The sequence below is a fragment of the Eretmochelys imbricata genome, chromosome 6 (assembly GCF_965152235.1).
Source record: "Eretmochelys imbricata isolate rEreImb1 chromosome 6, rEreImb1.hap1, whole genome shotgun sequence".
Lineage (NCBI taxonomy): Eukaryota > Metazoa > Chordata > Testudines > Cheloniidae > Eretmochelys > Eretmochelys imbricata.
In genome coordinates, this window is record NC_135577.1 from 37837022 (window position 1) to 37861289 (window position 24268).

Genomic DNA, 24268 nt, shown 5'->3' on the forward strand with positions numbered 1-24268 from the left:
AGCAAAAAGAAAGAGTAGCATCCAGGATCAGGCCCTGTAATTTTTTGATAGATTTTATTAATATAAACAGAAAGCCAAATTATTTACTGGTGCAAACTGATGTAACAGAATTTGGCTTAGTATTTTTAAAAATATCCTGGCATAACATCAAGTTTTTTAAACACAAATTTCTCAAGCCAAATGCTGTGTTTGTTGGCTTATCTGTTTAAACTGGAGGCACATCACTTCTCATATAATCAACAGTTTAAAGATGGTCCATAAATCATTAATTTTTATGACATATGAGGTTAGGCAGAGTGCATTTTTTCTACTACTATCTGGATTTTCTCAGGACCTAGATAATTTTATCTCATTTACATCAAACATGCAGGTAACTTTAGAATTCTGTGTCTGCATTATTTCTAGGGAGGCATAATACAATTACAAATGACAGTAATTGACATTACATGCTTTAATTAAATTTCCTCCTCTCTGAACCAAAACCTTTTAACCAAGCATTGCAGTGCTATTTCTGTATTTCTTTGTTACATGGGTTAATGTGCTATGTGGCAGATATGGTATTTATCCATTTTCACAAATTAAGCTATCAGTATCATGTTGACTTTAAATTGTTTCCTATATTGATGGCCAAAACCACTTGAAAAAGATTTCCCTCCTCCCTTTGCTAAACTTCCTATTTTAATGAAGCTGAAAATTGTGGGGCTGAAAATCAACCCTTTATGACAGTTTGGGAAGCCTAGGCCCAAAGCATCTCACCAATATGCTGTTCTTTTCTGCAATGATTTCTGCTTAGGGCAAAGGGAAGCACATTTTCTGAATCTGAGACTAATAAAATGATTAATTTCTTCTAGATTACAGGAAGTAGAAGTGAAATCCTGTTTGAGGTTGTTTGTGGGAAGCGAAAATGGATTGACAGGAGTGTGTACTTACAAAACTTTGCTCCCCAACCCCAAGTATGTGCTTCAGACCTGAATTCTAAACTTCCTAACTAAACAGACTCCTGCAAATGTTATCCCTCAGAAAACAACCCCACTCTGGTTATTACAAAGCTCCCATTCTTGCCCACTGAATACTACTGTAACTACACCCAGGTACATTAGTTTAATTAGACAGGGTCCTCCTGGAACTATGGTAGGTACAAGCAGTGTTTTAAAGAGGAAATCAGAGGAAAGACCGAGAAAACTTTCGGTATTTCATCTCATTTTTTCCACAATTAACTGGTGTTATTCAAATGGCAGCACTCTCACCTTCCTGCTCTGAGAGGAAGCGTGTGCAGATGCAGTATGCCAGGTGGATAGCCCTCATTATTGTAGAGGGCTACTCAGCAGAACATCCAGGAGAGAGGCTGGAGCTCAGTGAACAGCCCATCAGTGTTTTTCATTAAGGAACATATGTGAGTTAAGTGCCCCACCTAAAGCTCCCCCATGGCTACACCGTGATTGGTGCAATGCAAGAGCCTTTTGTGGAGTACATTGTATTTTTTCTATGATGGGTCACTTTACAACCAGGAGCAAGGGTGAGTGGTGGTTTGTAGCACAGATGAATAACTCTGACCACCCCACAGTGTCCATTTATGACTTTGGCAGTGGTAATTCCAATGAAGTTTAAATGGAAACTAGATAGGTAACCAATTTCTGCTGCTCAGGATGGAGCCAGTCATGTGTCATTTCCTCCTTGTGCTCCAAGTGGAAACGGGCGTTCAGGAACTTTTACAGCTCCTTTTTTAATATCTTCATAGCAATTCAGTTTTGACACCAAGTCAAAACTGATTATTATTTCATCTGGTCCTCTACTAAGCCACAATCACTCTAGAGGGGAAGAGGATTATATATTTTCCTTTCCCAGGTGTTTTACTGTCCTGTGGTGTCTCATGCATTTTCACTCCTTGCCCTCCAACTTTCTGTATGTGATTGTTTCCATTTTAGGGCCTGATCCTCCTTCTGTTGGAGTTTTGTCATCTATTTCAGTGGGAGTAGGACCTATAGATGGAGAAGAGGCACAGTGGGTAGGAGTGGAATTTGAACTTCCCTTGTACCATATTACACTTGCATCTCAATTCTGAAAATATATTTTAATTATTTGGCGGCTTATGTTGATTTTCACTCTTCAACCACTTTTAGTTTTTTTTATCATTCTGCACCTCTGATTTTTTTCAAAACCAATGCAGGCAAAAATCCGGGTGTTCTACTTCCTGTTGCCATGTCTCCATTCTGCCCTGCCCCATCCTTTTAGGATAACTATGGTTCTATCCCAAATTGTAAGGGGGAAAATACCAGTTATTCAGCATTAGAACTGGACTCTGAGATTGCATGAAATTACATGCCTTACAGACGCCATTCGAGTTTTTCATTCGATCATATGACAGGTAAAGATATAGTCAAAGCTGCGTCTTAGCTCTCCAGACAACAACCTGCCAAGCTGCGAAAGGCAGATTTTGTTTGTTTTGCAGATGGTCTATGAGTCTCATGTGGCATCATATTAAATTATATAGGCAGTCAGTCATTTGTTCTGAAGTGATGCACTGAGCTGAGAGATGTATCAGGAGTGTTCTGTTGGAAAACAAGCTCAACAGCTACGAATACAGCTTCACAGAACAGCAACAAAAAGGGGGCCTTGAAATACCTTACAGACAGCTCCTTGTGCAGATAAAATGAGGGTGACTTGGATAGTGTACAATGGGCTGTGGAGCCTTTTGCCCTAAAGGTAAGAGATCCTACACTACTCATCAGTGTTTTTCATGTTTCAATTTCTATGGTGTCTGAGTATTACTTTCTGCACTTACATTTTTGTAAGGGGTGTTAATTTTTGTTTTCTAATATTTTAAAATTGAGGGCAGGTGGTTATTGTCCTGTTGCCTTGACAGACTTTGCATTGTGAAGCTCCCACCAGTTAACAGTGGAAGACAACATTGTAGTTTGTTCGTTTCAAATGTTATTCTGGGTCTCAAATATTTCTACAATATGAGATATTAACTAGGGTGTGATTCTAGACCCACTGAAGGTCAATGCAAGTGTTACTGTTAACTTCAGTGAGTGCAGGATCAGACTGTTAGTAATATCTGAACCAATGTGAAAATTATATGAAATAAACTTCAGAGTCTGAATTTCTACATAGGGATAAATTGCTTAGTTTATTCAAAAGCATGTTTCAGATGAGGATTTTCAGATGGGTTTGTGTGACAGAGAGTACTTTAGTTTTTCATATTATTTTCACTTCACTAAATATTTCTTAATACGAATAGCTGTAAGTAATTGTTGTTTTCAATCCACAAGCCCTTTTGGTACATAAAGCAGTTTAAATAAGATGCTATTGAAATTAAATCAATATTTATGACTTTAACATCTGCACGTTGAAAATTATGTTTGGAGACCTCTGAATTTGTGTTAATGCTATGGAAAATCCGTTTAAGATTATTTACTCAGATTCTAGCATTCGTCCAATACAAAGTGGCAAAACTTTGAATCTGCACTAGAGTTACTATTAGTCTCAATATTTTGGATGTTGAAAAAAGAAGCTAGATATTGAGGAGTGTGAGTGAAGTACACTTAACAGGCAGTATGTTGTAGGTAGCTATTTCTAGTGCTATAGCCCTCCTTGATAGGAGCTAGCAAATGATTGTATGAGCTACTTCTTGTTCAAAGTATCTTGGAAAGAACAACAGCAAAGTATGTGCAGTTCACAATACAGTTTATTCCTATAATGCTGTTGCTGATATTGTGTACCACTTGTTTTCTAATTTAACAACGTGGTAATACTGTACTCCAACAAATAACACCAGTACACCACTTCCCTGGGAAGAGGCAACCGGAGGCTAGAGCAGGTGATTGGGTTTAGAAAGAAATTACTGCAGATTGGGAATGCACAAGAGGATTTATGAAGGGTTCATGAAGAGCGATTCATAGGGCATGATGAAAATTCCCAGAGCTGAGATGTAGGAGCTAGGATGGTCTTGTGATTATGGCAAAGAACGGGGAATCAAGAGGTTTGGGTGCTATTCCTGTATGACTCTAGCAAGTTACTAGGGATAGATTTTTAAACACCCAGCTTCCCTTCTACAGGTACAGATTATCTACACAGACAGGGAGGCTGAGTCTTGACCCAACTCAAAATGTATCCCTTAATCAATTTGTGCATCACTTTTTCCCATCTGTAAAAAGGGCATAGTAATAATTTCCTACTTCTCTGGGATGTTGAAGCTGGAGGGTAGGGATAGGATACAGAGGGACCTAGACAAATTAGAGGATTGGGCCAAAAGAAATCTGATGAGGTTCAACAAGGACAAATGCAGAGTCCTGCACTTAGGACGGAAGAATCCAATGCACTGCTACAGTCTAGGGACCAAGTGGCTAGGCAGCAGTTCTGCAGAAAAGGACCTAGGGGTTACAGTGAACAAGAAGCTGGATATGAGTCAACAGTGTGCCCTTGTTGCCAAAAAGGCTAACGGCATTTTGGGCTGTATAAGTAGGAGTATTGCCAGCAGATCAAGGACGTGATCATTCCCCTCTATTCGACATTGGTGAGGCCTCATCTGTAGTACTGTGTCCAATTTTGGGCCCCACACTACAAGAAGGATGTGGAAAAATTGGAAAGAGTCCAGTGGAGAGCAACAAAAATGATTAGGGGACTGGAGCACATGACTTATGAGGAGAGGCTGAGGGAACTGGAATTATTTAGTCTGCAAAAGAGAAGAATGAGGAGGGATTTGATAGCTGCTTTCAACTACCTGAAAGGGGGTTCCAAAGAGGATGGATCTAGAGTGTTCTCAGTGGTACCAGATGACCGAACAAGTAGTAGTGGTCTCAAGTTGCAGTGGGGGAGGTTTAGGTTGGATGTTAGGAAAAACTTTTTCACTAGGAGGGTGGTGAAGCACTGGAATGGATTACCTAGGGAGGTGGTGGAATCTCCTTCCTTAGAGGTTTTCAAAGGCTTGTTCAGGCTTGACAAAGCCCTGGCTGGGATGATTTAGTTGGGGATTGGTCCTGCTTTGAGCAGGGGGTTGGACTAGATGACCTCCTGAGGTCCCTTCCAACCCTGATATTCTATGATTCTGTGATTCTAAATTAATTAACTTTGGTAAAGTGTGTTGAGAGATTAAAATGGAAAGTGCTGGCTCATTCCCTGTATTAACTGAAGAGTAACTCAGTTTCCCCAGGCTAGGGTCCTGGACTCTTGTATTGGTTTCCCAGCCATGCCTCTGAGACCTTACTCTGCCTCCCAGTTTTCTGAGAACATCTTCTTTTTAAATTTTCAGTTTAATTTTCAAAGCAAAGCATAAAAACCTTATTACTGATTGAAAAGAGTAGCAATGGCCCAGAGCAGTGGTTCTCAACTTATTACACAATGTGTTACCTGGGCTGCAGGGCAGCAGTAACCTGGACCCTGACCCCCAGACCCGTGCCATGTGAGGGCAGCTGGCTGCCCGCCCTGGACCCCTGCCACGCAGCTGGGAGGGGCTGGCTGGGAGCCCCAGACCCCGTGGAGAGGGCCAGCTACCATGACCCTGGGTCTCTGCCCCTGCAGGGTGGGCCGGCTGCCCTGACCCTTGGTCCCTGACTCTGCCAGGCAGGCTGGCTGGCCTGGACTCCGGGCCCCTGATTGTGCTGCGCCAGGCAGCCGGGAACCTGGCGAACCCTAGCATGTGGGCTGGCCTTGAGCACACAGCTGAGCTGGGTCGCAGCTGTGTGCTAATTGTGCCGCATGTGGCCTGGGGGTTGACAGCCGCTGGCCCAGAGTCTCAGCTGTGGCTAGTACGCATTAGGTATAGCTGTGAAGGAGGGGGACACAAAAGATTTAGCTGCAGCTCCCTGATTTCTGGAGCTGGTTCTATAGCTGGGGCATAGATTAGAGAGCATCTGGGCTATTCTAATCTATGTCATATGACTAGGGCCCTCAAGGGGCTTTCCACTAGCCAGGAATTGCCAGAGCCCTAATGTGCTGCAGCCATGCCCTTCCAATCCCTCAAAAATCCCTCAAATGCTCCTTAGCTTGTGGACAATAAGGGTGGGAGCTATGCTGGATGAGGGCTCATCTGTGCCAGGGAAATTCCCAGCTAATGAGATTCTAGCTTGGTTCTGACATGCTGCTTTCTCTTATGAGTTTTTACAAACTTTGGATTTCTTCACAAAGTGCACCAAAAAGGCAGCTGAAAATGAGGCATTCTTGGCCTTGTCAGGTGTATAAAACAGTCAAGTCCTTAGTGGAGGTATTTCTGTGTCATCATCTTTTAACACATGCCCCAACTTTTTTTTACATTTTAAGTTACATATTTTCTATACACTACTCTTAACAACATCTTGCAGTAATGCAGCACCATTCATTAGAGGAACTGAATGCTCTAACTATACACACATTAACTGAGCCTCATGACACCACTGTGCCAAAGGTAAGTAGTGTTATGCCTCTCCTGCGGAAGAGTAAAGTTGTCCAATGCTGTAAAGAAGAATAGAGCCCAAGAACTGACTCCCTGTACACTGCTCTAACCACTAGGCAGCGTGGCCTCTCAACAATGAAGCTACAGTTATAAATGCTTATAATCTGCCTTTGGTTCATCAACATACAGGCTTCCAATGGCTTTCCTATCTAAAAGGTCACTGTCAAGGTTTCTGGGCCTTAAAATGAACATACTTTGATAGACACTACATGTTATCTCTCTCACATTAAAACATGTAGACATGTACTTTTCTTGAAGCAGTAAATTACAAAACAGAATCCTGAAGTCTAGTTGATTCAGAAACTGTCAATGGGTTATAGAACCTACTGGCTGTAAGAAAATAAAAAATCAAATTGGGAATTCCTTAAGCACTTATGCTATGTAAATAACAATAAGTGGCAGTGAGGTGGAAGAAAAGTCACCAGTTGCCTGAACTAAGAATCTTGAAACAAGAACTAACTTGTTAGGCAGGATCGCATATTGAATTACCCTGAGAAGGATGAGGAGGAAGAGACCAATACATACATTCTTCCCATCAGCACACGGCAGTTAATTCAGTATCTTAAAACATAGTGGCTTGTCTGAGATCATGATTCCCAAACTGTAGGTCCTGACTCTCCAGAGAATTGTAGAGAGCAGGCAGGTCACAGGAGATTACACAAAAATATTACATTTTACAAAAATTAAATGCATGTAAAGTGATTTTTAAAACTGGATGCACAACGTAAGTCCACTAATGGTGTGCCCATTTAAGGTGATCATATTGCTGAAACATGAGACCCCAGTTAGATGTTCAACTAGATGAAGGACAAGTGAAGGATATGAGCATGTGCAGCAGGCTACTAATAATAAATCACACCTGTCTGCTGTATTCTTCTCTGTTCTAATCTCTCCAGGTCACATTGATCCTGTCTTCCTTTGTGTTTGAGACTCTTCCGGTTTGGTATCATCCACATGTTTTATCATGGTTAACTTTACACCAAAGAAATCTTATTCATAGGGCATGTTGAATGACAAAGGAGAAGAACTTGAAGACCCTCATAGCAGAAAAGTTTGTTTGTTTTGTTCCTCTTGGTTGTAAAAATATCTGGAAGTTCTACATAACTCCTGGTCTTCTGTGAAGAAGACATTTCTTGAAGATGAACAGATGTTTGTCCATTATGATAGAAGCAGCTCCAGGAGCTGCAATTTCAGAACTACAGTCCTGTTTTGTGCGTACACTACATATTTGTCCTGGAAAAGGAACTTTAGTTCCCTTGTGAATATAACATATGTGCAATCGTTTCCCTAAATCCACTTGAAAAAAAATGCGAGGCAGATCATGGGAATGCAGTAGGGCTAGTATTACTTTTTCTCCTTCAGAAAACAAGGCTTGTGTCCACAAGGAGAAATGAGCAAGAGATTCAGCAAACCATTGTCACGCTACTAGTAGAACAAATGTGTGCCCTTACATTCCTGAGAACTATTTTTGCGATTTCTCTGAGGAATAGACAGAACTTTTTGAACTGGAAAAGACTTCTTGGAACAAATCTTTGGTTTTGTCTTTTCTGCATGAACGCTTCTTGTTGATGTTGGATAAGTTGCTTGGTAATTCACAGAACATTAGGGGAAAATCAATCCCATAAAATACCCCCCCCCCCAACTTAACTCAATTTTTGGAAACCAAATAGTGTAATGAACTGGCTGCCTTCTGTTGGCTGGGAATCAGGACTGCTCCTGTCTTTGTTTATGACTCTATACTGCAGGCGGCTACCTGAGATTTTCTTTCAGCTCAAGTGGTAGAAGCCTGTGCTTTCTGATTGGTACTATTTGTCCTTCTGGGGTGGGGGGAATTAAAAAAGTAATTTTGGATTCTTATCTACCTGTCTTCCCTACCCCACCTCATGGTTTTTTCAAGCATATTGAAAACCCGTACATGAGATGACATGTTTTAATAGCTGTGTTGAGAGAATCCAAAGGAATGAATGGAATCATTGGCACCTACATTAGATTGACACTGGATCATTTCTTACCTGTTATAAATCACAGGGGAATGCTGAGAAGGGTCCTTTATCCCAAACAGGAATTTGGAAGCATACAAAGTTTAGTGGGGCTGAGTGTCTTGTGGTTAAGGAGCAGTACAAGTGGTTTTGTAAGGAGTCCTTTGATCCTTCATAAATTCTCTTATTCATGATGTGTAATCTGTGTTTTTTCTATTTATTGCATGGGGGAAGTCAGATACCAGCAAAAAAAGTATTTAAGTACCACTGAATAGCTTTAGACATCTAAGAAAAGTTCGATTAATTTGTACTATATACAAGAGAATTAAATTGTAGGATTCCCTCCCCCACCACCCACACATCTTTTCTGCTAGATTTTGTTTAATGGAGAAATTAAACATCCAAAAAAAATGGACCCTTTTAGAGAGAGTGGTTATTAATGCAGGAACATTAAAGTGAGACACGTTGTTGTAGCCCAGTTTGCATATTTACTTTTACAAATGGTTGGCTTGGAGTCAGCAGTTAATGGAATGAGAATGATATTCCTGGGCAGATCATTTCCTGAAAAATATTTTCAACTGCAAATATATCTCTGCTTTTCTTCCCTCATTTGTTATGTCTTTGAGAATGAATGGGGAGTAACATTTACAACTTAAGGTTTATGTTCTGAAAACACTTTTGACAATGATCCCCATATAAAAAGGCCCTATGTGTATGTTTCTGCTGTTTTGTGCTGTGAATATCAAATTTCTGGTGGATGCCATGTCATACTCTGCTAACTTGTAAACATCTACATATTCGCTTTCATTGTACACATACTGTCTTTTGTGTGGGTTTCTTTTGTCTCCAAATTAAGGTTGAGCTGCCAAAATATATATCAAGTGAATTATCCATGCAAGAAATTTAGGTGCTAACATTTTAGATTGTTCTTTTCTTTTCCCTGCGTGGGTTGATAACGGGTCCCTGTACTGATAGGATGTAATGTTTTGAATGATCGACAAACAAGTTATACCAGTTTGCTTGAACAAATGGTATCATTTGTAAATATTCATTTTGGCACTTTGAAAATATGCCATCTCTCTCTCTTCTACCCCACTAGTGAGTCTAGATCTTCTATCACACCAGTGTAAGTCAGGGGTAACTCTTCAGTAGAATTACATCAGAGTAAAAAGAAAAGGAGTACTTGTGGCACCTTAGAGACTAACCAATTTATTTGAGCACGAAAGCTCATGCTCAAATAAATTGGTTAGTCTCTAAGGTGCCACAAGTACTCCTTTTCTTTTTTCGAATACAGACTAACACGGCTGTTACTCTGAAACCTGTCATCAGAGTAAAACTAGAATATGTGAGAGGAAAATTAGGCCTCTGTTGGGCTAGGCCCTCACCTGATGTAAATCGGTGTACTCTCATGGTGTACTCTTCAGTGGATCTATGTTGATTTACACCAGATGAGGATCAGACTCAGACTGTTTATCACTTGTTAGTTTTCAACAAAAAACATTAAAACTGCATTCTTAGTGCCTGATCCAGCAAAGACTTTGAAGTCAATGGAATGGCTCAGATGAGCAAAGCTGTTCCCATTCACAGGTGTTTACAGGATTGAACCCCTAGGGCCATAGATGCTCTGCAGAAAACCTGCACATCAGCAGGGAGAATGTGAGGGCAAAGTGAGCCATCTAATTTTGGCTCCCCTGCAAACTTTGGGGATTTTCCGGGGATGGTTTTCTCACCCTTCTCTCCCTTTGTTAATTTAAGAGTGGAGAAGGTTTTTAAAAGAGAAACTATGAGAAAGTGGGGGAAAACCAATGTTTTTACTTTTACTGTTTTCCAACTGGAAAAAAAATCAGAAAACAGTGAGAAAATAGGATTCCCTCCCATTTTCTCCTACTTTCTTACTTTTTTCCCAACAAAAAAAGAGAGGAAAAGGGGATAAGGAGGAAACTCTAAAAATGGAAAACAAAATGTTTTTTATTTCCAAAAACCAAAGCAAAATGACATTTTCAGTTGAAATGAAACTAACATTTTCATTTTGATTTATTTAGATCTTTCCCATGGAAAGCTGAAATTACTTGACTGCTTTTCTGGCCATCTCTAGTTTAAGGAAGGAGCTTAGGGCACAGGGTGTATATTTGGTATATACGTGTTTGGTATGTGGGTGTGTATGCAACCCCGAGTCTGGCAGTGGCAACTGTGCAGCTAACTGTTTTTGAATTAGTCCTACAACAAGCAAGAATAATTTGAGATAGGCATGCTGCATATGAGGCCCATGACCATCCTGAGTATGAAAGAACTCTGACAGTGTTGCCAACTCCCATGATTACTACTGGGGTATTTTTTTGTAAAGCCCCAGATCCTGGAATCATGTGAAGGCAGCTGAATCTCAGCTTTCGTCAAGGAAATAAAAGTATATTTCTAGCCCTCATAATTACAGAGGGAAGCTTGAAAATGTGAACACTAAAAGCTCAAATCCTAGAAAGCAAATAAAAAGAACCCCAAATTTATTTATCTAAAAAAACAAAAACAAAAAAACCCCACCCTCATGACTGTTTGGGACCTGACCTATGATTTTGAACACTTGAGATTGTCAATGTTGTACTAACCCTTCCAACATTAGCTCTTCAAACATTAGAGTCCAAACCTACTCCCAGCAAAGTCAGTGGCACGCTCCCAGAATCCAGCCTTTGTTCTTGTGACACTTGATTTAATTTTGTAAGTGCAGAATCAGTAACACTGTGGAAAGAAAGAGCTGTAGCATACAGAGGAGAACACTTTTAATGCTACCTTATGACATATTTTTTGTGTGATTCTTTTGTAGCATGTATTGTATATCAAACCACAGAGAGCATATCAAATGACATCACATTTCTGAGCTCAGTTATATTATATTGTAAGAGAAGTTTTACTTCAAGTCTGAATGCCATAAAACCCTTCATACTAAACAGAACAGTGTAATGCTTTCGACAGAGAAAATAAATACATAAAACTCCAAATGAAACTGTCTAATAAATGTTGTGTGGAGCAACAGGGTGCATGTATTAGAGGAATTAAGCCATTTTAAACTGTGCGGGGAGTACTCAACTTTCATATGTGCTCATCAGCTTCCACTGATTTCAATAGCAGTTGGATACATGCATCAAAAGGTAAAATTTGGCTCATAGCACTCACGTGGATTTGTTAACATAGGTTTATGACCTTCTAATGCTAGATTTTCTAAACTGTTAAGAACTCTATCCAGCTGTAAATAGCTGCTATGGCTGCTGTTGATATACGCCCTTGGGCTCCACAGCTCTGGGGCCAAAATCATGGTGGGCATAATTGGAGGCAACTGATTGACCACTGATACCTGTAGAGCAGTGGCTACTTACTCTAGCAATGAATTTGGCAGATGGGGGATAATCGTAAGTCTGAGGAGGAAACTATCCCTTCCTCAGCAGGAGTTTTAACTGGGAATTGCAACTGTCAGTATGAGAAGAGATTTCTCTGGGCCAAGTGTAACTCCCCTGACTTCAGTGATCTCACAGCAGGGGTAAATTCAACCCTGACCTCCACCCAGCACAATAACCATATAAGCAACTTTGTGAATAGAGGGACTGAATCTCCTCCTAGTTACACAAACATAAAACTGGCATAAATCCATTGCAGTCAGTAGAGTTACTCCTGATTTTACATTAATGTAACTGAGAGGAGAATTAGCCCATGATTGCCTAGATCCTTGGCTGCAGTTGGGCAGCAATCACCACAGAGGAGACAGCGTTGTAGATGTACATTTTGCACTCATGCCCTAATTCTGATCTAATGACTCAGCCAGTCTCCAATGTAAAATAGCAGAGCCTGGTGGATGTTCTACTTTAGCCCAACTGTCAAAGATCCCTATGGGCCATTCTGGCAGCTGGGGATTGCTGCAGCGCAGGGTGCCTTAGCTATGTCCTCTTTTCTTCAGCCAGGCCTGCTTTGCCATGGGACTGGGTGGTGTGGGTGCAGAAATTTTCCAGTAGTCAGATCCAGTGGCTTTAGAGCAGTGTTGCACCACTAGGGTGGCATAACTCCACTGTTTTGTGTCAGAGAATCAGGTCTGTGTATTTAAGAATGTAATAAAAATCTTTATACTTTAAAAAACCCAAAAACCTCACTGTTCATAAGCAGCATCTCATTTCTAAACCCCAATGTCTCCTCTGGTTTAATTTCTTCCTCACAATACTACAGGACATTGGGCTATTTTATGTCTTGTTCATTTGTGAAATATCACTGTTAAATCACGAAAGTTCCCTCAAACCTGTGTACCTCTGTTTTTATTAAAGTACTAGAGCTATTTTAGTGATTCTTTATATAAATTAATTAAAACACATAAATTAATAAAATACGATTTTAAAATGGACTACTCTGCTGAAACGTTATGTAGTATGCAAAGCTATAACCTAAATTGAATTCTTGTGTTGAGCTATAAACTTCTAAACATATAGTAGTGGTCTATGACGGAAATTCTTAGAAATCCCATTGCTATATTATGCAATACATTTCGCTCTCAGCACACACAACCTGACATGATATATACTTTTTTGAATGGTCATTTCAATATTATATATTTGTGTGTGTGCGCGCACACAAAATAAGGAGTAACTTAATTGTCGTTCCGACAAAGTGGGTATTCACCCACGAAAGCTTATGCTCCAATATGTCTGTTAGTCTATAAGGTGCCACAGGATTCTTTGCCGCTTTTTCAGATCCAGAGTAACATGGCTACCCCTCTGATACTTCATTGTCATTGGAATTACACTTGTGTATAACCAATACACGTGAGAGAAGAGTCACATTTCATGAGCGGGTATACACTATAGCCTCAAGATTGCAGACTTACAACATATCTGAGTAATTTTAGCATGTGAATAGTGTCATTGAGTTCAATGGCATTACTCACTTTCATATGCAGGATCAGTGCCTATCAGTGAAATCCTGTCTTCGTTGAAGTTAATTACCAAAACATACAGATTTTATTCATAATTAAATTGGTTAAATGACTAAAATTAGCTGGGTTTTTTTGTTTGTTTGAGTGGGGGTCGCTCTTACCTTCCTGAGACTTTGATACCATATTGCAGTGCAACACTGGACATATAGATGTTAAAAAGTCTGCCTCATATGGCACTAGGGTACCCAATCTCCTGGATGAGGAATCAGCCAGTTTTGCCAATGGCTCTTGATGGGGAGAGGGCTGCTTGACTGTTTCCCGGTCTGTCCCCTGCTAGGAAGAAAAACTAGCTGTTTCCTCTCGTATGTCCTGCCCAAGTAGGGCTGGTTGGTTGGTCTGACCCTGCTAGTCAACCAGCTCCTCTGGAGGGTGCAGCCAGGGATTAGAGGAGCCAGCTGGCTGTAGCAGATTTTATTCACTATACTCCCTTATCAAAATGTATGTGAATAAAGTTTTCTACCTAGAAACCTGTGTGCTGAAATCCTTCATGGGCATAAAGATTTCAGTACATAGAAGTCTCTGTGTGGAAGTCTTTTATTCACTGAAGTTTTTATGCCCATAAAGACCTTAGAACATAAAAATCAAATGGAATAATAAAACCTATAGTGATTGTCTCTAGGGGGACATGAGCAGTTAAAAAAACAATTCCCTTTATGTGTAAACAATTACTGAGATTGTGCATGCTGTGTCAAAATCAGCCTCGGTGCAATTCCTCTAAATTCACTGGAGTCACATGACAAATTAGATTGGTCCATTGCTCTCAGCCTTCAGTTTCAGACAATATCCAATAATCCAAGGAACTATTATTGTCAGCATTATCTTACTGTTAAAATAGCCACTCAGAGCCACTCTATATTTGTGTAAAATATAACACACACACACAAGCGGGGTAAGAGTATGGAGTAAAGTTACTATTTTAATATTAAAGATGTTTGTTTCTTCTAAGTTGCTTTTGTGCGCTTTAGAGTAACAAGCATTGCAACAGTCATCATTGCTATGGCCTTAATAGTATCATCCTGTGCATATAGAACCGTTCCTCCAAAGGGCCCCAAAACATTGCCAGATGATAGAGCAATAATAATACTTGCACTTTATAAATGTTTTCAAATCAATGCTCACAATCTCCCTGTGAAGTCAGTAGGTAAGTATTATTAGCCCCATTGTACCCAGGAAGTTGAGGCAGAGAGGTGAAATTATTTGCCCAAGGCCACAGACCCAGTGCAGGGCTGGGAGTAGAATTCAGGACCTCTAGACTGTGAGTGAACCTGATCCTGCAAACTCTTCTTGGTAGTCACACTGACCTCAGTGTAATTACTCATGTCAGAACTACTCATATGAGTAAGGTTTTGTTGGATTGTGCCTCTTATTTTTGTTGCCCCGAGGCTTAGGCAATGGGTTCATGTTCTTACAAATAAATGAACATAATTAAAGTAGCTGTTAACAGGGGAGAAATAGTAAGTAAAAGTGGACTGAAATTTGACCACGCTTTCTTTTTCATTTTCTAGTGTCTGAACTACAGGAAGAAGGAATAAATGCCATTAATTTACCTCTCAGTCCAATTCCATTTGAACTAGACCCTGAGGACACGATGCTGGGTAATTCACAAAAATTTTACATCTTAACATAAGCACCTGATGTAAACTATAATGTTATAAATGTATAATTTTTGTAATATCTTTTTTTTTTAAACTCATAGAGGAAAATGAAGTCCGAACAATGATTGATCCAAATTCAAGAAGTGACCCCAAATTACAAGAGCTAATAAAGGTAATGGAAAGCATGCACACGCTTTCAGATTTCACTGTAAAAAGAAAGCTAAACTACTTTTTCCTTTTACCTGACTTCTTTCATCCGAACACTTCAAAATACTGTACGAGCAATTAACAGCGCACATATGATATTCTGGGGTTCAATCCAGACCAGTGAGGGCTTGTATCACCTCCTGCCCTGTATCTCTGGGTGCTTAAATGCTTTGCTGCTGTAGCTTACAGCCCTGACACCCACAGCCAGTAGACAAATGCAGGAGACCAAGCAGGCAGTTCTGGGGAAATTTGGGACTGGGAGTGTGTTGGAGCCACCCTGCAAGTAGTAACCGAGGTTGTTAGAAGCCAGGGTGGGACTGCTTTGTTGTAGGCAGGTTGCTGAGGTCAAAGCACTAAACCAGGACTTCACAGTACACAGACACTCAGGGAAGTGGAGCCCACTTGTCTGCTGGCTGTTGGTGTCTGTGCTGTGAGCCACAGCAACACAGCATTTAAGGCACCCAGAGTTACAGGGGAGGTGGTGACACAAGTTCCTGCTGGTTTGGGTTGAAACTCAAAATGTGACAGCACATGTTCTAACTAAGTAGCTAAAGTATCAATTTTTAGATGAGGTACAAAGTAGTTAAGTGATTTACCCAACAGTACAAAGCTAGTGACAGAGTCTAGGATAGAACCCAGGAGTCCTGAATCCCAATCCCCCTCTAATCATAAGACTACTGTAATTTCCTCCGTAGCTCCTTTCTCTATCTTATACCAGGAGCATCAGTAGGTAGCTTCTTTAGAGGCTGACTTCGGTAACTTTGTCCTCTCACTAAGGGCCTGGTACAAAACCCATTGAAATCAATGAAAAGGCATTGGCCTAAAAGGGTTTGCATCAGTCCCATATCCAGAGCTGTATGCTACCCTGATCCTTCCTTCCAAGACAGGTTAGATCGATATCTCCTCTGTGTCATGCACTCAGTCACCATTGGTGTAACCAGCAAAAATTTCTTATCCCCTTCTATGCCTGAGTCTGTCCCATTTGTTCCTTTTGGAATGCCACACAACTTGCCATTTTAGCACTGGTGCTCTCTTTGCTGAGTGTTTGCTATCGTTGTATAAAACGACATATGTTTTACATTGTAAATACACAATGCATAACCCTGACAAATTTTGTGTTCCTCCTATAGGTATTAATTGACTGGATTAATGATGTACTGGTAGGAGAACGGATCATTGTGAAAGACCTTGCTGAAGACATGTATGATGGACAAGTATTACAGAAATTATTTGGTAAGAAACTATATATGTATATATATGCATTCTGTTGGAGCACTTTCAGTAAGTGGGCCACTCATTCCTAGTTAGAAGAGGCTTGGTATCGTTTTACATTTGTTGCACTAAAATGATATAACAATAGCGCAGTGTTCTAAGACCCTTGAACAATAGGCTGTATCCTGTAGTATAAAGGAAGCAGTTTTATCAACTACATTGTACTATGTGTTACGCTGTCGTTGATAAAAAGATTATAATGCATACCAGGGGTGCTGGAGGCAGGGTTCTAGTCGTGGCAGTAAATCTCTCTCCAATTAAATGTATTTTCTGCATGTGTGCTGTAGAAACTCAGCTATGTGACAAGTGGAAACCAAGTCTGAAAGCGAGGGGATTTCCATTACAATGGTGGATGTTTTTAATCTGTGCTGGTTCCATAGTTTAGTTTATTCAAATCTCAAAGTCCCTCTGGAAAGTTGAAGTTTCTGTCTGATTTGAGGTCTGATTTAATGTTAGCGAGGTAATGATACCCAGTGGGCTGCAAACAGCTTCAACTGAAAAAGAGAGAAAGAAAAGACTATGAAAGCAGAGCTGGCATGTAACTTAACTGTTGGCTTGGAAGCCACTTTCTTGGTGATTACAGTAAAATCCAGTATCTGAAACTAATCTTGAAACATTCTATGAGCAGTTCTAGTAATGGTCATGCAGATCAGGTCCATAAAGAGATTGTGCCTCTATGAATGATTAAGAAATTGAACACATTGTGATTCAATTAATATAGCTCTGTTCCTGTATTGGATTCATGTGGACAGAGCCCCACTGACTTCTGTGCAACCCAAAAACATACATCAGACATAATCTAATTAATTTGCTGTAGATATTAATATTTCTCTTACTTGGGCCTGATCCAGAGCCTGTTGAAGTCGATAGCAATCCTTCCACCAACTTAACAGGCTTTGGATCAGACCTGAAGATTTAAGGCCCGGATTTCCTGGTGCTCATGCAAGAGGCCCTTTGACTTCATTTGGATCCTTGCAGGAGTGGGCTGTTAGGCTCCATTTCTTCTCCCATTGCAAGATTTGCCATTGACGCAAGATAAACTCACAAGCTGACTATTTCTTTTGTGAAATTAAACTGATGGGTGATTAACTGTTTTATTTGTGGTGGTGGTATCAGGGAGGTTTTATTGCTAAATTATCCTTATGTGTTAATCAGTGGTTGGGAGGAGCCTGGCAGTTTAACAAAAACGTTATCAAGCATTGTCTTTGCTAATAATGATAATGGAGCCTGATTCTGGTCTCACTGACACCTGTGCAATTCCACTGACATCAGTACAGTTATTCCTGAATTAGGACAGTTGCGCCCATTGGATTTGTTCCCTTTGCTTACTATCAATATTGAAAGCACCTTCAATAAGTTTGTTTTGAAATTACTTCTCCATTGATAATATAATGTGAGCGTTTAGGATGAAACATTCAGAGCAATGACTGGGAGTCAGAAGCTCCTGGGTTATAATTTTTGCTCTCGGGCAAGCCACTTATCTTCTCTGTACTTAATTCCACTGTATTAGTTTCTAAAACTGTAAAATGTGGATACTTATACTTGCCTACTTCACAGGACTGTTGTGAGAATTAATCAATTAATGTTGATAAAGCAATTTGCAAATGAAAAGAACTACTGCATAGGAGTGATAAATATTATTAATAGCAATATTTATCTTTTTTTAAATAACAAATGCTTCTGACAAATTTCTGCTAGTAAAAATTTTGCATTCAGATATTCCAGGATTGGAAATTATATTTATGGACGGAAATCATACAGTCATCTAAGACCTTATGCACATCCAAATTATTAGATAATTTCACAAAATTATGGATGAAAGAACACTATTTAAATTAACCAATACATTTTGTTAAAATTGGGTTGATAAAATATCTTTAATCATCACTACACTTGCTTTTTTCACTTTTTTGCTCTACCTTGAAAATATGTTTGTGCCATTTTCTCATTTCACAGACCTACTGTGAATTAAATTAATTAAAGTCCTTGTCTATATACACAACTAGCAATAGTTTCCAAAACTAGTTTTAAAAATTGTTTACTTAAACCGCTGCAAATCCCTTTATGGACTCACTTCCATTGGTTCACACCTGGCCTTTATTCATGTTGCTTAAGGCAGTAATTCACTGAGAGAGAAGCTGTTGGTCTGGAGTGGACGAATCAAACCTTTTAAAGCATGATATTTGTCTCTATCAGGCTTGTTGCTCTGTAGCTCAATTCACTTCTGTGCAGAAGATCCCTGGTGGTAGAGCTGTGGAGGCAGCGTCAGCATGTTAGACCCCTTAGATGTGCTCTAGAAGGAGTTGCATCTAACCCTTCACTACTTTAGACTAAAAGGTTAGGGGTAATAAGGGAAAAATGTGGGTGATATTGTTAGGATTCCAAAATGAGACTGGAAATCCCTTTAAGGGAAAAAGAGCATTCTTCGCTGAGCAGGCTGAGAAATCAAGGGTTAATTTTAAAACTATGATGCCTGATATCTTCCAAAAATCCATTGTAACAGAATGTCTTCACATATATTACTCATGGTACCTAGGGTTAAGGAGTTGACTGGCTGGTTGTTGTTTTTTTTTCTTCCTTCCATTATCACTTCAGAGAAACTTGAGAGTGAAAAACTGAATGTTGCTGAAGTCACACAGTCTGAAATTGCTCAGAAGCAGAAGTTACAGACAGTTCTTGAGAAGATCAATGAAACCCTCAAACTTCCTCCAAGGAGCATCAAGTGGACTGTTGACTGTGAGTTGCATGTTTCACAATGGAATGCTCGTTTGTTGATAGTATAGATACTATAGTTCCCAGCTGCAATTCATGAACATAGAATAGTAATTCCACCAATTCCTGCCCTTCCTGGTGGTAGCTGCACAGTAAGGGGAGGGTGAGAGTGAATGCAGCAATTTCTCTCTTCATTCTCAGCTGATGCTCAACCTTTCAGGACCAGATTTTCAAAACATGACATCTGTGCACTGAAATGTGCCTGCATGCATGTTTGCAGCTGTATTTACCATATGTATGTGTGCAAAGGTGTTACAGCATGCATAACTGTAGTATTTAGGCACTCAGATATCCTTTTGCATGTTATGTGCATGTAATGTGCTTGCTAGATTGAATCAAAGCCAACTGAATATATTTAGGGTGGAAATTTGGCTCTACTGAAGTCAATTGCAAAACTTCTGTTGATGTTAGTGGGGTTAGGATTTCCCTAGCCTTTAATGTATTAAAAAAAAGAGCGATATTAACAGCTAGCAATGCAGGAGGGGGCCCACAGTGGTCATAATTTTGCCCACCCTGGGACCCTTTAAAGGGGCCTTTATTTCAGAAGGTGGGTGCTCAGCTCTTTTTGAAAACCAGGCCCCTTTAAGGTGTCTCAAGGTGGGCACCCAGAATCACAAGGCCATTCTTAAAAATCTTGGCCAGTAGGTTTATAGCACTATTTTTCTTCCCCACCCTGAGCCACGTTCCCTTTCATCCCCAGAGTCCCATTGTCAGCATAAATCTATGGAGGGAAGAGGTAGGTGTGAGGAGGCAGGGTGAACATTAAGCATAGCTGCCTCTCCCTCTCATCCTATCATACTTTTTGCCCTAAAGTTTTCTTCCATTCCCTCCTGGCTCCTATACTGCAGGATGTAAGGGGTGGGGGAAGGGCAGCCCTGTGATTGACTTGTCTTTGTTTTAATGTGTTACCTGTGTTTGTGAGTTTTAGTGCTAAAGTAGGAGATTGACAGCAGTGGCTCAGGCCAATTGTAGTACGAGTAGGTGCAGGTCAGTCTTCCTTATCCAGCTTTGCGAAAGCACCTCATTCCTGACCTGTAGTATCCCCAGCAAAGTTTGCCAACTGTGCCAAATCATGTGATGTTTTTGCAGAGAAATCTCTGGCACATGTTTGTGACTTAGATTAGAAATGATGGAGGAGAACATTTCATTGACTCTCTTACCATTTTACTTGTGTAATAAACTGACCAATAACTACTAAGTTGCGTATGGAAAATAGGCAGCATTGTTTTGTAGCTGTCAACCATCATTTTAGAGTGTTGCCCTAAGGAAGCCTAAAAATGCAGTGCAAATCTGGACACAAGCAAAAATAATAAGAAAGAAAGTATTAAAGTTAGAAATAGATTCCCCTTTGATGTCAGTGGGTTGATACTTGATTACAGCTTACCTACAGTAAGTCCTTTGATATCTTGTAATTCTTGCTAGTGTTAACTACCCATATGAAACCTGCTGAGAAAAAGCTAAAATAACAAGAAGCACTATAACAAGTTCATGAGGAATGTTTGAGTCACTGAGTTTAGTAAGTTATTGCTCAAGGCTTCAGCCAAAATAGGCTCATTTATCATCCTGCAGACATTGTGACACTTAAAAATGAATAAAGTGCATGTTATGAATACAAAAATATCTAATCCATATTGAAATAAAGAGGATAAAGGACCAACATAGATGGCTGTTTAAGCAGCCGTACATAAAATCTGGCTTTTGGATCAGGTTTAGATTTCCACCTTCCCAGGCCAATGGCATCCAGACATATTGCAAAAGCTAATTTTTTATTTATTTATTTTTTTGCACTTCATTTCTACTACCAGCTGATTTATGGAAAGCAGGAAGGCAATTGAAGAAAAGGTACCCTGATAGCAGCCTCCAGTGAGTCCAGATGCCAAGGGAAAAAGTATCCCATATTCCTTGGTGTTCCTGCAAGCAAAAATAAATATTTGCCTTAGTTACTTTTCCTTATGTAACTTGTGTTTTTAATATCTATTTCAGCTGTTCATGCAAAAAGTCTTGTAGCAATACTTCGTCTTTTGGTTGCGTTGTCGCAATATTTTCGGGCACCAATCAGACTCCCAGACCATGTGTCCATTCAGGTTGTTGTTGTCCAGGTAAGAAAAACATAGCTCCTGGAAATTATTTTGAAATTGATTGGTGAGTTTGTTGAAGAATGAATCTAATACACGTATATGCAAGTGCATGTGTGTGTGCACACATGTATTTTGCTGGCTGACAATGCTTCAAGCAAAAGGCAAAAGAACGAGTGTTTTCCCAGATTGAGCCATGCCTCAGAATATCTTATTTTGATTGCAAAGTGGCCAGACTATGACATTAAGATGTATTAAATATTATTGTTGGAATGTATCTGTCTATTTATCACGCAGTATGATCTCTAGAGTTAATATTTATCTCATTTCTGACGGTCTTCTCACTGCCCCTTCCTAGTGCAGATATTTAAATCAGCCCTTGCACTGAGTGATGAATTGTCACCATTTATTAAATCCAAATCCATGTTAGGTGAATAAATATTCTTTTTCAGCCTTATATACACTAATCTAGTCTGATTACAAGTTTTGGCTCTTTCATAAAGAGACCATCAATTGGATTTTTCTGTGCCAATCACACTCCATATTAGAGCCCCATCTGCCTAAACTTTCCAGGTTTTTCTGTTTATTTTTTTCCTACTAAACTCAATTCTATTTGTGCTTGCTATATTTTGTTCTGCTTCTTGCCATTTAATCTGCTTTCCCTTGTCTACAAATCAGTTTTGCCTTTATTTTTCACAGCTTAGTAGCCTTTACCTTTTTTGTTTATGTTGTTTTCCTGGGGCTCTTTTGCAGTATCTCTTTGCAAGGAGGTATTATTTAGGCTCTCTTCAAATATGCATGACTTGAAGATCTATTAGGCAAATCTAAAAAATTAACAGCTCTTATTTCCACCATTCACATGTCAGAAAAGTTTTTGAATTTGGTAATTTACTAGTAAAGAAAGCTCAAGGGGAGCTTCTGGCAGATATATCGCTGAAGGCTGAAATCCTGCTCGTTGGCTTTAAAATGACAGTTGGTGGGCTTTCTCCAAATATGATCAAAGTGACCCATTGTGAGACTGCACTGATGAGTGTAAGTCTTCAAAGGGAAATTACTTTCAATCAAACACTTTGCCTTCCTGATTTAGATGTTATACGAATATCAAAAAAGATCAGTTTATCTCAAAGTGCTAATAACAACCATCCAAAAAGCCAAGAATGTACCTATCAGGTCATCCTTAGGAAAAGGACCAAATGGGGAGAGGGAAAAAATGTGAAAAATATATCCATAAGGAGCCAGATCTTGCGCTCTTCTTTATTCTGACAAAACTCCCATTGAAGTCAATGGGCTTGATTCTCCTCTTATGTAGTACAATGGTGTAAATCAGGAGTAATTCTACTCAAGTCAGTGGAGCTACATGAGTATAAGGGTATGTCTTTTCTGTAATCACAGCTCATTTATGCAAAAAGTCTTGTAGCAATACTTCATCTCTTTTGGTTGCATTCATAATATTTTCGAACACCAATCAGACTCCCAGACAATGTGTCCATTCAAGTTGTTGTCCAGTTAAAGATAAACGTAACTTAACTCCAGGAAATGTTTTTGAAATTGATTGATGAGTTTCTTGAAAAACAAACCTAATACATGTATGTGTGCATGCTAGCTTTAATCTACCTAGCTTGGATCCCAGAGCAGTCAAGCAGCAGAAGCAACAGGGGCTTCAGGTCAGTCTGTATAAGCCTGCATAGAACCCTGGGTAATTACTCGGCGAGCTAGCTTGTGCTGAAGTACGTGCTACTGTGGCTTCACTGCTTTGGTACCTGACCCAGATAGTTCAAAGATAGCTTGCCTACACAAGCTGTAATCATACCCTGTGACTGCACTATAGACATACCCTGAAAAGCATTGTAAGTAGGGGGCAGAATGAGAACCAGGTTTTGCTCCAGCACGGACCAAGCAGGACTGGGTCAATGTGCATGTTTCTCTTCTCCTACACTGCTGTAAATCAGGGGTAAGTGCACTGGAACCAGTGGAGTTTCACTGGGATAGAATCAGTGCAGTGTAGGAAGAGATTTAGCCCCACTGAGCCAGATCCTCAACCGATATAAATCAATGTAATTCCACTGAAGTCAATGCAGCTGCATCGATTTACAGCAGCTTAGGATCTGGCCTAGTATTTTTAGAATAATTCATCTTTGTTTTTTTATCCGTGTGGTTATTTTGTACACAGTGGGCCTGATTCTAAATACCTTGTGGACCTGCAATGCCCATTTGAGTGAAATGGAAGTTTCAAGGAACAATAAATGCAGCCTTAGGCCTTTTTTCACTGTTTACATTAGAAAGCCCAGTAGCTTCAAACCCTGATATATTCTGTAAAATAAGGTCATGGCAAAGAAAGCTCAATAGGCTATAAGAGGCCTGTTTTTTAAATGCCACTGTTTGCAATTTGATAAAGATAGAGGGAATGTGTGTGAGTGGAGGCGGAAGGGGGAATTGGAGTAAAATACATAAAAAAAACAAAAAAACCTGAATGTGTTTCAGGTTTTTGTTATCAGTTTTATACACACAAGATATGAAGGTTGCAGTGTTGGCTGGGGTTAGTTTACTAAAACACAAATTTGTTTCTGACATAAATAACATGATAAAACCCAATAGGTAATCAGGACAGTGCTTATGAAAAAGTAATTTTAACCTAGATTTGCTTCCATTGTTTTGCACAAAAGCTGTTGGCAATTAGAGTAATTAAAAATCTAGGTTATAAGCCGGTTTTTGAAAAATGATGCACTTGGATCTTCCCTGGTTCATTTCTGTATATTATTCTCCTTTCTCTCCTTTAGATTTTTCTATTGACAGTATGGGTATCTTTTTTTTTTTTACATGCGGTAAGAGTACTGTTAAATTTCCACTGAAGCGAGTGGGAGTCTTCAGGAAGAGCTGGATCATGCCTTAATTTTGCATTTCTTTACTCTGTCTAATATTCAAATGATTATGGGGCAGAATTACTTGGACCCAAGAGCACTTCCAAAGATATATTC

At 39.7% G+C, this 24268-nt stretch overlaps 1 protein-coding gene across 4 annotated transcripts in view; it reads left to right on the forward strand.

Annotated features, from left to right (window-relative positions):
* PARVA (parvin alpha) overlaps window positions 1-24268 on the forward strand; it is an 88463-nt gene that overhangs the window by 41635 nt on the left and 22560 nt on the right. For all 4 annotated transcript variants that reach the window (XM_077818424.1, XM_077818425.1, XM_077818423.1 and 1 more), the window contains exons 2-6: window positions 14878-14967; window positions 15069-15139; window positions 16305-16407; window positions 19042-19182; window positions 21202-21317. In XM_077818424.1, the coding sequence (XP_077674550.1) occupies window positions 14878-14967; window positions 15069-15139; window positions 16305-16407; window positions 19042-19182; window positions 21202-21317 (521 nt within the window). The remainder of the gene's footprint in view (window positions 1-14877; window positions 14968-15068; window positions 15140-16304; window positions 16408-19041; window positions 19183-21201; window positions 21318-24268) is intronic.